Raw genomic sequence first — 12962 nt, forward strand, 5'->3', positions numbered from 1 at the left:
GAATGTGATTGATATATGCCAGTTATACGTAAATTAAACAGTTAAGAATTATGGAAAAGCACACCGAAAAATGCTCATGTTAAATTAACACTTCCCGGTGTTCATGTGTGTGCTCACTAATGAGTTAAAGTACCATTGAAGCAGTGTTGATGTTAATTAGATAATTAAGTGATGATAGAGCATTAGTGGTGAACACCTGATGATAACCATGATGGTGAACAGTGTTTTCTTTAGTTGGGCTCTTGACCCTTATATCTTTCCCATTCATTTTCTGGCTGCTTTAACTGTGTTTACAAAGCACTTTTGTTAAAGCATGGAAAGCCAAGTAAGAAACATGGCCAGGTGATTTGGCTCTTTAATGATGACATAATCATCACGTAGTGGTTGAATCATTGAGCTCATTCAGATTCTAATGCTCTGGTTAGAAAGGTGATGTGCTGTATGTGTAAAAATATCCATGTGGTTTGCAGTATGAAATCCAGTATGATTGTTGTAATCAAACAATATGCAGGTTTTTAAAAAAAGTTTTAAACTACAGCATTATTTAGACACACACAGACATCAAGAATCAGTGTATGTATCTCTACAATGGTGACAAAAAAAAAAATCAGATAAACATCTACTCTTAACATGAAACAAGCTACCATAAAACGTCACAAGAAAAACAGCAAAAGTAAAAAAAAAAAAGTTGTAAGAATCAAAGAAAATTTGTCAATTTGATGGATAATTTATTCATGCCGCAATGCATGCTGGGACCCATTGGAGAGTTTTGATTGGTGGTACCCAGCATGCACTGCAGCATGAAGCTTTTCATTGATTGTCACCATTGTTGAGATTTATACACTGATTCTTGATATCTGTTTGTGTCTAATAATTGCCATAGATTAAAACCTTTTGCACACTTTTTTATTTTTTATTTTTTAGCTCTGCATATTATTAGATTGCCACCACATTGCTGAAACTCATGCTGTAGAACGAAATAGCTAGTTGGCCACTATTATGAATAAAACAAAATTAACACACATAACAAGGACCTTAGACTCTAAAAAAGACCAGTGATCACTAGATGATGATTATACATCATGAACAAAGAGCCAAATCACCTTGCCATGTTTTTGCTTTGCTTTCCATGCCATAACAATAGTGCTATAAACACAGTTAAAGGGGTACTTCAGTGCTGGGAAGATGAATCTGTATTTAAACTGGGTCATCAATGTAGTAGAAATGTGAAATTATTTTTGAATTTGGTGCCTTCTAGACTGAGAAAAGACATAAAATGTATTTTTGTCCCATGGGGATGAAAGACTACAATTCCCAGAATGCTTCGCTGCCCTGTGAGGCCATTCCCAAAGCCACAACTACTAGATTACTGTGACTGAGTTAGAGAACAGAGAAGACACTAGAAGAATATAATGAGTGAATCACAGCACTGAGCACTGACTGCAGGAGTGAGATAAATGAGCTGAATGAGCTCTCGTGATGAGCGCTGAGGTAATCACGACTACATTCGCGGCATACATTCACAACGCGAGTTCAGTCCGGCGCGTTTCAGTTCATGCCTTTGCAAGCTTAACTTTCACAGAAATTAATTTGAGAAGTTAAAAGACTTACATTGCTCATCATAGCTCCGTTTAAATGAGTGCCTGCAGCTGAGCTGAGCTCTGAGTGTGATCTCCATCCCCTATGCACGGATTCAAAACATGCGGAAATGGCTCCCTCTGCTGGCTGTAGTCTTTAGCCTTTGGCCAAACATTCCTCCTATGATGCAAAAATCGTCAATTTGCATCATAGGAGGAATTTTTCCAGAAATAAAATGCATAAATCTCTTCTCAGGGGGATATGAGGGGGGAAAGCACAATCATTTGAATATACTCCAGGGTTTCTACTGATACAAAGCCATATACTAATCGCTGAAGTAACCCTTTAAAGCAGCCAGAAAACATAAGTTTTTACAATATTTAGATATCAAATTAACAAAATAGTTTTTAAAGTATTACAGTAGTTCTCTGTTGTTGATACCAATTTTGTAGGTTTAACAAACAAATTTGTTTATAATCACATGTTGTTGTAAATATAACACAATATTCTGTTTAACAGTTTACAAAAGTTCATTGTGATTTAAACAAAAAATATATGTTTTTGGGGTTCTAATAATATTCTGTTGGGTTTTTACTTTGTTTTTTTGTAAATTTTACAGGCATAAGGTTAGATCTATTACAGTTATTCACCGTATATAGTACGGAACCTGTACTGTTTCCTACAGAAACTTTCTGTTTACCAAATAACAGTTTTTTACCGTAGAATATTACAACCTTACACCGTTAAAATCACGGTCATTTTAATGACAGTAGCCTATATTTTATTGCAAAATAATGCATTATTTTATTTATCAAAATAAACGGTATGGTAAATGGGACAAACTTTGCATCTAAAGTTCTTTTAAACAAGTGTTAACATAGACATTATTAAAAATATTTTATTTTAACCAATTATTTGTAAAAATAATGTGTGACTTTTGGCCTGTGTAAAAGGCCCATCTTACCACCTTATTATGAGTTTTTTAAACTAACCACTTTTGATTTATTTATGATTTACAAAATGACTCAGGTCCCCTGTTAGATAGTAAATCACGACGCCTGTGTGTTTGCTGTGACATTTCTTATCATCACAAACACACTGTAAAGATTTAGAGTTTTTACAGCAATACCTTAGCCTGACAAGCCAGACCCACATCAAGATGTTTGGTCTGGAAACTCACCATAGACAGGGCTCAATCCGAGGGGCGGGATAAACGGTTGTCTTTCAAACTCCCTCTGCACGCGATAGGATAGCGCTACACCAACCAGAGCAACATGAAGGTGAAGCAGAGCTCGCTGACTGATTAAACATTCGCCGTATCAGGTTGGCTAAACTCCGAACACATCTTCCCTTTTTAAGAATGACTTCAGTGTCACTATTTGTTCTTTTCTCAGAGAAAAGCTTAACTCCAAGTCTTCCAGAGTCACGGTCAGAGCTGATTCGAAAGACCGCCGCCGTTTGCCAGTTTCTATGTTTACTAGAAGCACACAAGTGCAACTCGGCCGTCGTCATTATGGCCCCGCCCGCCGACTCTATACACAATGGCCCTCATTTATCAAAAGTGAGTACACCAAATTTCCAGCGTACACCTTGCGTACACCCAAACCCACGGTGACTTTGAGATTTATCAATATGGACGTTGGCGTACGGCACGCTCAAATCCTACGCCAGCTCAGGAGGTGGTGTACGCACGTTTGAGTTAGTGGGAAAATGCGCAGAAAAACAATTCCTAACACCACAAAACGCACTGACAAGATATGCTATATGACCCACTGTTAAAAACCACAACAACAACATTTAGTGTTTATTTTTGTGCAACATGAACGTCAATGTTTAATTTGTGTGACTTTACCAAAGCATTTGATTTGTAGGCATATGTATTCCTCCAGTCGCGAGCCTGTGCGCTTTATCTGACGTTTCAGGCCCGCGCCTGGCTCAGCAGCTACGCACGGACTGGGACTAAAATAATTCAGACTGACAAAATAATAAAAATGACCTTCTTCTTTTAAATAATAATAAAATCAATAAAAACCGCATTCTTTTTCTAAATAACAAGCGTCATTAAGAATAATAATCATAATAATAAGAAGAAGAATCTTACAAATTGTCATGTAATTATTAATGTGGATGAATCTTACTCCACATCACATCATCATCACTATTGTACACCCCAATACATGTGCCGTGATACGAAATTAAATGCTAATTGTTTCAAAACGTGCTGTAAAATAATGCATTGTGATGGTAATTTATCATCCAAACAGCTATTTAAACTGCTGGAGTGCGCTTCTCAACCCCCACACTAACAGTAGCTACTCGTAATTCGGGTCCATATTTTGTTTTTGTGAGCGCCTTTAATCCCACTCTTTAAACTCCCAAATAAAACAATTTCGTTTTTTTTCCCCACTTCCCTGGTGATGGTCTCGATGGGCGTGTCTCAATCATCTCAATAGTTCAGTAGTCAGAGCACTGATCAGGGAGTCAGCCCGTTGACTTATGTCCTAATCAGTGCCCTGACTAGTGGACTAGTGAGATGATTGAGCGCGCCCGATCTCCACGTCGGAGAAGTTTCGTTTCTTTGCCATCTTCTGTTTGTCCATGGCGTAAAATGAGGGCGTGCGGGAGGCAGAGACTTGAATATATAGGGGCGTGTTATTCTAATGACGATCGTTTTCAGCCGTGGGATTTATCAAGGGCAAGTATTGTGTACACCTGAATTGCAGAGGTGCGCACAGTTTCATAAATCCGGCAGTGAGAGGAGTGTAAGCATAATCTTACGCCAACATATACACCCGTTTCTACGCAAGATTGATAAATGAGGGCCAATGTGATTGGGCTGTCCAGATTCTGAGGAACACAGCTCAGATGGGTATAGGCCTATGTCACGCTACAATTGAAGACCGGAAGAACGTCTCGGAGTGGGGATACGGCTCTTCCGGTTAGCGGTATACAATGGCGGAGGCTGATATATACCGCTGGACCAAGTCTCTCCGCAATCTGCCTGAAGTCACTTACGAGGATGTAGTTAGAATTGTGAATGAACACTCTCAAGTAGAGACTTCAAAACTGCGAAAGGGGTACAAGTTCTTCTGGGAGAAATTCATTTTCAACTACAGAGGTAAGCGTTTGAATTCTGCTGACACGCTGTCGCTAGCTAGCTTGACTGTCAAAGTCACGTGTATTTATATATATATATAATATTTTATATATTTATATAAAACATCCTTTTTTAATTAATCGAAACATTTTTTTAATCATTGGTAGTAATGTGTATTTAGTTTCTCAGTGGCTCCGAAACTTTGCCTGACGAGCCCCGAGATGTTGAGTAAGTTAGCATAACTTGGCACTGCCTAACGTTACTGTACAGGTAAATGTAGCTAGCATGTCAGATAAGCTCCAGGTTACTGATAGAACATATTTGAGAGATATTATTCGGGGGGAAATGTGGCTGGGTTGCTGTCATAGGCTATCAATTGCCATATATTTTGCTGTATGGTGTGATAATCTTTCCCTCTATTACTGCAGTGTCAGATTTAGTTAATATGGAAGTGGCAGTTCGGGCGAACTGCTACTGTTCTATGAGGAAAAACGAGGAGCCTCAAACCCTGCAGGTTTCAGTGCTAGAATGACAAGGCTGAAGTCATGCTCTATCCATGCATAACTAGCTTTTTGTAATCCTTTGTGCATCAATGGGACTGTTACACTTAGGATTACCTTTCTGACCACGTTAACCAGATTTATATTTTGGGGTTCAGACATTAGGCCCCCTGAAGTTCTTCATATGTAGTGCCTAATGAATAGAGCATTGTTTCAGACCTGCACAGGTTCAGGTGCACATTCAGTGTATTATTGTTTCTTGTTGCTGTTCTAAAATTCTCTTTCTAGATCTGCTGTTGCAGATTGTAATGTTCTTTTCATGTCTGCTGTTGCAGATTCTGTGTTCTCATATTTTGTTCCTTAATCTATTGATGTTTGTGGTAAATGCAAACAAGTAGTTTATATATAAATGTGTTTTATCAACATAACATTCAAGCTTTACCTGAAATATGTTCTCCATGTCTAGATTGTGCTGCGTGCAGTTGCACCAGTGCAGTTAAATGGATGCTCCTGCTCATGTGCTGCTGGAGAGGCGTTATGCAATCATGTGGTGGCACTCCTATTTCAGACACATCACTACAGCTTTACTGGGGAGAAATGCGTTCCAACACTTCTGTCGTGCACCAGTGAGCTTCAGTCATGGCACCGACCAAGGACACAGGTTTGTGTGGTTCTAGCCAAACACTCTGTATAGTCTACTCTACTCAATAATAGTTTTTGAAGTTCTAGTATTTAGACATGTGACTTGCACTGACTCCAGTATATTTAGATGTATATTTACATTTTGACTGCAATTTTTTTCTTTTCTTTTTTTTTTTCCCTGCTCCAGGGGATTCGCCCAGAACCCACAGACCAACTTGTGGTGAGGAAACCCAAGGCACCTGGACGCAGTAGTGTCAAATCAACACTATATCGAGCCTATGCAGGTAAAATATGGTCTACAAGTTCAAAAGAAGAAACGCACACATAATTCTATAAATAATGAATACATATATATATATATCTAAATGGAGAATGACTTAAATATTCTTTTATTTCTTTAATGACTGAAATGTTCATCTGTACCTCATATTAACTATAGAATGGCTTCAGAGCACTTAATACAGTGCACAAAGCATTAATGTTGCTTTATAATGTTTTTCTGCCTTTTGTGAGGCTCAACAATAACAGAATATTATACACACAGTGCACAATAGCTAATGTTATATTAACAGGCACAATGGCTCGTTATTTTTCTTTATAGGACCCCTTCCTGACCCTGCAGTGCTGTCTATTGGAGATGAACTGCGAGACCTTCGACCTCAACCTGGAATATGCAAGATTGTCTGTGACCTTGCCAACCTAAATTTAGTGGACTCTAAGTTTGGGCCAGTCCCTCATGGTTCTGTTCTGTCTTATCAGTGCCCCCCAGAAATATCCAAAGAAATCATTAAGCACCCAGAAGCCCCCTCATTCCCACAACTTCCCCTATTAGGCTATACATTTAAACGAAACCTACAGTTTGTTGCCAGTTACCTCCACTTTTTTCACTTGCAGAGTTTAGAAGTCACCCCTGAATTGGCTAGTTTAATTGAAGAGCATACAAGGGGGCAGTCAGAAAATCCTATGTGGAAGGAAGTCCGGCTGCCCCGTTTAACTGCCAGTCGATTTGGTGACGTGTTTACTCTGAGAGGGGAGTCCTCTGCTCAGGCTCTTGCAGTGAGGATCATGAAGGGGGTAAGGCAAACACCTGCCATGAAAAGGGGTATCGACCTCGAGCCAGAAGTGTTACATCAGTATAGTGACCTGTGTAACGTCAATGTCTTCCCATCTGGTTTCATTGTTCACCCTGATGCGTCTTACCTCGGGGCTAGCCCTGATGCAAGGGTGTATGATCCCACTGCAACCCCACCCTTTGGCTTAGCTGAGGTGAAATGTCCAAATGTAGACAGTATAACAGAAGTCAAGCACATTAAGTTTGTTAATGGTAAGGCCAAACTAAAAAAAACCCACAAATATTACTGCCAAGTGCAAGGCCAGTTAGCCATCACTGGTTTGTTATGGTGTGATTTCATTACATCAACAAAAAGTGACTTGACAGTGGAAAGAATTTGGCACGATGAATCCTTAATAACTGCAATGAAGGATAAACTTGATCTGTTTTATTTCAACAGATACATGGACACATTCCTCCTGAATGCCAAGTAAATATAGCCAACAGTGATGGTAGGATCTCTGTTTCACACACACTCACTTTGGCTTCATACACACACAGTTGTCTCTAACGACCTACTGAACATACACAACACCCACACACGAATGCAAACACACACACTAAATCAGAACATGAATTCATACACACACACACACACAGTTGTTTCTAATGACTTCATACATTAAAATTGTCTCACATTCACTAAATCCGAACATGAATTCTCTCACACACACACACTAAATCAGAACATGAATTCATACGCACACACACACACTCCCTCTTAATCACACTCACACAGTTGTCTCTAACGACCTACGGAACATACACAACACCCACACACGAATGCACACACACACACACTAAATCAGAACATGAATTCACACACACACACACACACACACACACACACACACACACACACACACACACACACACACACACACACAGTTGTTTCTAATGACTTCATACATTAAAATTCTCACATTCACTAAATCCGAACATGAATTCTCTCACTCACACACACACACACACACTAAATCAGAACATGAATTCATACACACACACACACACACACACACACACTCCCTCTTAATCACACTCACACAGTTGTCTCTAACGACCTACGGAACATACACAACACCCACACACGAATGCACACACACACACTAAATCAGAACATGAATTCACACACACACACACACAGTTGTTTCTAATGACTTCATACATTAAAATTCTCACATTCACTAAATCCGAACATGAATTCTCTCACTCACACACACACACACACACACACACTAAATCAGAACATGAATTCATACACACACACACACACACACACACACACACTCCCTCTTAATCACACTCACACAGTTGTCTCTAACGACCTACGGAACATACACAACACCCACACACGAATGCACACACACACACACTAAATCAGAACATGAATTCACACACACACACACACACAGACACACAGAGTTGTTTCTAATGACCTACTGAAAAGTATTTTGGCTTCATACATTCAAATTGTCTCTCACACTTACTAAATCGGAACATGAATTCTCTCTCTCTCTCTCACACACACACACACACTCCCTCTTAATCACACTCACACAGTTGTCTCTAACGACCTACTGAACATACACAACACCCACACACGAATGCAAACACACACACTAAATCAGAACATGAATTCATACACACACTCTCTCTCCCTCTTAATCACGCTCACACAGAACATGAATTCATACACACACACTAAATCAGAACATGAATTCACACACACACACACAGAGTTGTTTCTAATGACCTACTGAACAGTACTTTGGCTTCATACATTAAAATTGTCACTATCACTACCTAATTGAGAACATGAATGCACACACGCTAAATCAGAACATGAATCCATACATACATACACACACACACACACTCACTCACAATTATGTCTAATAAATCATTACTTTGTAATATGTATGCTAATTTTTTAAGAACTGGAAAAAAAAAGCATTACTGAAAATTCAATAAACTTGAAAAATCATGTTGTGTGTTTCAATGTGTCACACTGGGATATCACCCTTCACATCTAAAGGACCTTGATAGTTTGACATTAAACAACAAGTTACCCACAGCTGATTCACAGAGCCTGAAAGGGTCAAAGGAACGGTCTTGTCCCAGATATGAAATTCTTTGACCCGTCTGATGGCCCTCTCAACCAAGATCCTAAGTCGGGCGATACTCTGGGTTTTTTCGGTGTCCTCTCTGCTGAACCTGGCACCTCTTTTAAATGGGGGGATTATGAGGGTGGCCCCAACTTCAGCAAGCATACTGTCGATGACAAAGCCTTTGTCAGCCATGCACGCATCTCCAGGCTGAAGTAGATGAAGTATCCCTGACTGCTGTGTGATCTCTCTGTCTGATATGGAACCAGTGTAGAGCTTGGAGATGAAGGTGATCACTCCACATGGGGCAATGCCAATTAGACCTTTGAAGGTGTTGGTGTTCTTATAATTTGAGAAAGTTTCAGACTGGAGGGTGAGTGATGATGGTGCCTCACACCTGATTTCTGTGCAGTCCAGAATCACTCTCACATTGGGACAGTACTGGGCAAACTTAGATGGCATTGTTGCTTGTACTCGTTCCCTTGTCATCCAAATTGGCTCTGACCCCAAGACAAGGTACAGGTAGTTGGCCCATGTGATAATGATTCTGCTCACAGTGGTGGTGCTGATGCCAAATATATCTGCTATCACCTTCTCTTTCATCCCAACAGCAACGCGACAGCAGTACAGAAATAATTCGTCAACAAGTTGCAGTGTCCTGTTAGGGCTGGGCTTCTCTAGTGCCATGACATCAGTTGTTCTCTGGGCTCTACTCCAGTACACTAACCTGGAAGCTGAGGGGGCGATGGAATTCCAAAACGACCAAAACACTTTTTCCGACGGAAACCGGGTGTAGAATCGGAATTCGTCGTCCGTCGCACAGTACCGGTTGATGGTCAGTGTACAGGACAGATCCCTTAGTTGGCATTCTAAAGCTCTCACTTTAGCTTCCAGTAGCCTGATGGTTTCGGCAGCATCTACAACACCCGCGCAGGCATAGTTGTGGTCAGAGGCAGGTTCGGGATTACCGGCGGCAGACTGTTCGTCCTCTTCAGCCGCGGACGCGGCAGCACTAGCCTGAACACCCTGTACTACTCCTAGGCGTGTGTTAACGCGCTCAAAAACTGACCGGCGACGGGGCTGATCATTCCCCCAGTTATTCCAAGGAAACCGGGTAGGTCTACTATTAACTTTAAGTCGCTTCCGACCACTTTCGGAGACGTATATGCTGTCTGTATCGAAATGCAAACTGCAAACGAAAGTGCTGCCCCGGAGAATATGAAAAGAAGGGCCCTCATCCCTCTTAATTAATTGCACCCAAGATTTGCGGAGTGTTTCATCCTTCGGGAAAGCGTGGAAACTGAGGTATGGCTGTCTACGTCCTGATGTAGAACAACCCGGTACACTACAAGAACAACTGCGGGCGGAGGCTGCCATTATTATTGTTATTGCTAGAAACGACCGGAAGTTATGATTCCCTACTCCGCGTTCCGGAAGCAGGAAGTGTGACATAGGCCTATTGAGAGTGCCTAGACGACACTTGCGGGCAAATTAAATTTGCTGCCGCTAGGGTGCGTCTAGATTTCTAGGCTAGCAATGCCTGAGTTTAAAGGGTTAAATCAAGCAGAAATAGCTCTCTAATGTATTAATTGCAGGTCATTATTGAATAGTGATTATGTTACACACACACTGACTCATCGCGACGCCTGTGTGTTTGCTGTGACATTTTTTATCATCACAAACACACTGTAAAGATTTAGAGCTTTTACAGCAATACCTGAGTTTAAAGGGTTAAATCAAGCAGAAATAGCTCTCTAATGTATTCATTGCAGGTCATTATTGAATAGTGATTATGTTACACACACACTGACTCAGGTCCCCTTTTAGATAGTAAATCACGACACCTGTGTGTTTGCTGTGACATTTCTTATCATCACAAACACACTGCAAAAGACAAAAGCTTAATTTTCAGATTAACAACAGGAAACATTAGCAAACAGTAGTATTGCTGTCTCAATGTTTTGCTGTATCATATTTATTTTATTTAAAATCCAGATGATATCTATAGTAAAATGCCCGCAATTGCTCTTTCCATAGACTGGTGTCCGAGTCTAAGCTGTCTTCCAGCTGACTGTGAAAGGCTTTTCAATGGTGTGAGATTGTGATGTTGCATCAAACTGCAACTCCTGAACCTGAGGGAGAGGAAGAGACACTCAAGGTCAGCAGTTACTACACAAATCCTCTTTACAGAATTAAAAAATAAAAATCAATGTAGAAAACTATTACATTTATTAAATAACTATTAAATATATTTTTTATTTAAATTACATTTTACTTTTTAAACACTGTGTATCAGTTGTTTTGACAGTATGAAGCTAAAGTATATGTTTGCATGAAGCATCTGACCTCAGCATTATATGTGAATGGCAGGTTGGCATCAGGCTGGCCATTCACACTCATAGTAACTTGAGTAACGGGTGCTGTTACACCCCACACCTTCACCACACCCAGGGTCAACCTATCGGTCTCAGCCAGACCGTCTGTAGGAACCGCGCTGGTCAGAACACCCTATACATCACACAGGACAGCCGTTACACACAAGTAAACACACAGGACATTTGCAACACACATATAAACATACAGGACAACCATTAAATACATATAAACACAGGACAGCCATTACACAGATTTAAAAACACAGGACAGCTGTTACACACATGCATATTTAAAGTGTGAGCAAACTGTTGACAGTAAAACATCCAGGGGGGTATTCCAGAAAGCAGGTCATGTGACATAGCCGAGTATGTTTAAGAGTAAGTTAGCGAAAAACCTCAACTTTCGGTTCCAAAAAACGTAGGTAACTTATGGTATGTATGTCATATCAACTCACTCTCTAAACATAACCTGCTCATGATCCAGGGTTCGTTTGCTTAAGAGGAATTCAGATGTGTTTTATATAATTAATAAAGTTATTAATATATTATCTGAGCTTGCTCCTGGACTAGTTTTTGGAACCAACTTACCTCGAGTAAGCAAGGTTTGGTTCATTCAACCGAGAGTTCAAGGTATATGTGACGGTAAGTTAGCCTTGCTTTCTGCAATACCCCCCAGTTCAATTATAATTCTCATGAAGATAATATCACAATGCAAAAACTCATATGACATATGCTTCTTGAGATTCACTTACTTAGAACTGACTAGAAAAGAATGAAAAACATTAGAAAAGTGTGTTGTTTCAGTATTTATGTAACATCATCTGAAACTAGCTGAGGGACAAACAGTTCTCATATAGTCGCTTAACTATAAGCGACTATATGGAAGTCACAGGAAGTGCAAAAGTGAGCATGAGCTGCTAGCTTTGGATCTGAATTTGTTTATAAATAGAGACACAATCTTGGATTCCAAATCCAATTACAAATTAATCTGATATAGAACTGCACACACAGCTTTCTTCAAAAAATATGAACGTACCGAAGATGCAATGAAATTTGTCAAAAGGAAACGTTTATTCTGAACTGTATCTGTAAGGAGAATAAAGAAACAAGATTAGAACAGGAAAGGACAAATAAACCCTGTAATAAAAATTACTCTGATTTTAGAATGATAAAAAAATTCACAAACTAATATTTATTGTCTGTAATGCTGATGAGACTTAACATTAAATTGTTACCTATAATAGCATTTGAGGAAAAGTAATAAATCCTCAAAGAGCCCCCCAGAGCCTACAGGCTCATCAAAAATGCAAAACTTCAAAAACTAAATATTGTACCTGTTGTAGACTAATACATTTTGACATTTGCATCACATAACCATCTCCATATGGCTTTTCTACAGTGGCCCAGAAGTGCAGCCATACTAAATTAAACCACAACACAACGAAAACAAGCTACAACACAACGAAATCGCCACAACACAACAGAAATGCTCCCGACCACAAGGGGGCTCTCGGAATGCGGTAAAGATACTTTTCCTTGCCATTGTTCTATAGA

General features: G+C 39.9%; 2 protein-coding genes across 2 annotated transcripts in view; one reads left to right on the forward strand and one right to left on the reverse strand.

Moving 5' to 3' along the window:
* Positions 1–4530: 4530 nt before the first annotated feature.
* Positions 4531–8912, forward strand: LOC137084448 (uncharacterized). Its single transcript, XM_067450719.1, has 5 exons — positions 4531–4696; positions 5104–5189; positions 5642–5836; positions 6005–6101; positions 6419–8912. Exons 1-5 carry the CDS (start codon positions 4531–4533, stop codon positions 7360–7362), a joined length of 1488 nt encoding a protein of 495 aa, XP_067306820.1. The 3' UTR covers positions 7363–8912.
* Positions 8913–10992: 2080 nt separating this feature from the next.
* Positions 10993–12962, reverse strand: part of LOC137084085 (sucrase-isomaltase, intestinal-like) — a 32463-nt gene continuing 30493 nt past the window's right edge. Inside the window, exons 24-26 of the mRNA XM_067450031.1 lie at positions 12445–12494; positions 11380–11541; positions 10993–11165 (exon numbers count right to left, since the gene is read on the reverse strand). Coding sequence (XP_067306132.1) covers positions 11085–11165; positions 11380–11541; positions 12445–12494 — 293 coding nt within the window. The 3' untranslated portion in view covers positions 10993–11084. The remainder of the gene's footprint in view (positions 11166–11379; positions 11542–12444; positions 12495–12962) is intronic.

Source organism: Pseudorasbora parva, chromosome 8, assembly GCF_024679245.1.
Source record: "Pseudorasbora parva isolate DD20220531a chromosome 8, ASM2467924v1, whole genome shotgun sequence".
Lineage (NCBI taxonomy): Eukaryota > Metazoa > Chordata > Actinopteri > Cypriniformes > Gobionidae > Pseudorasbora > Pseudorasbora parva.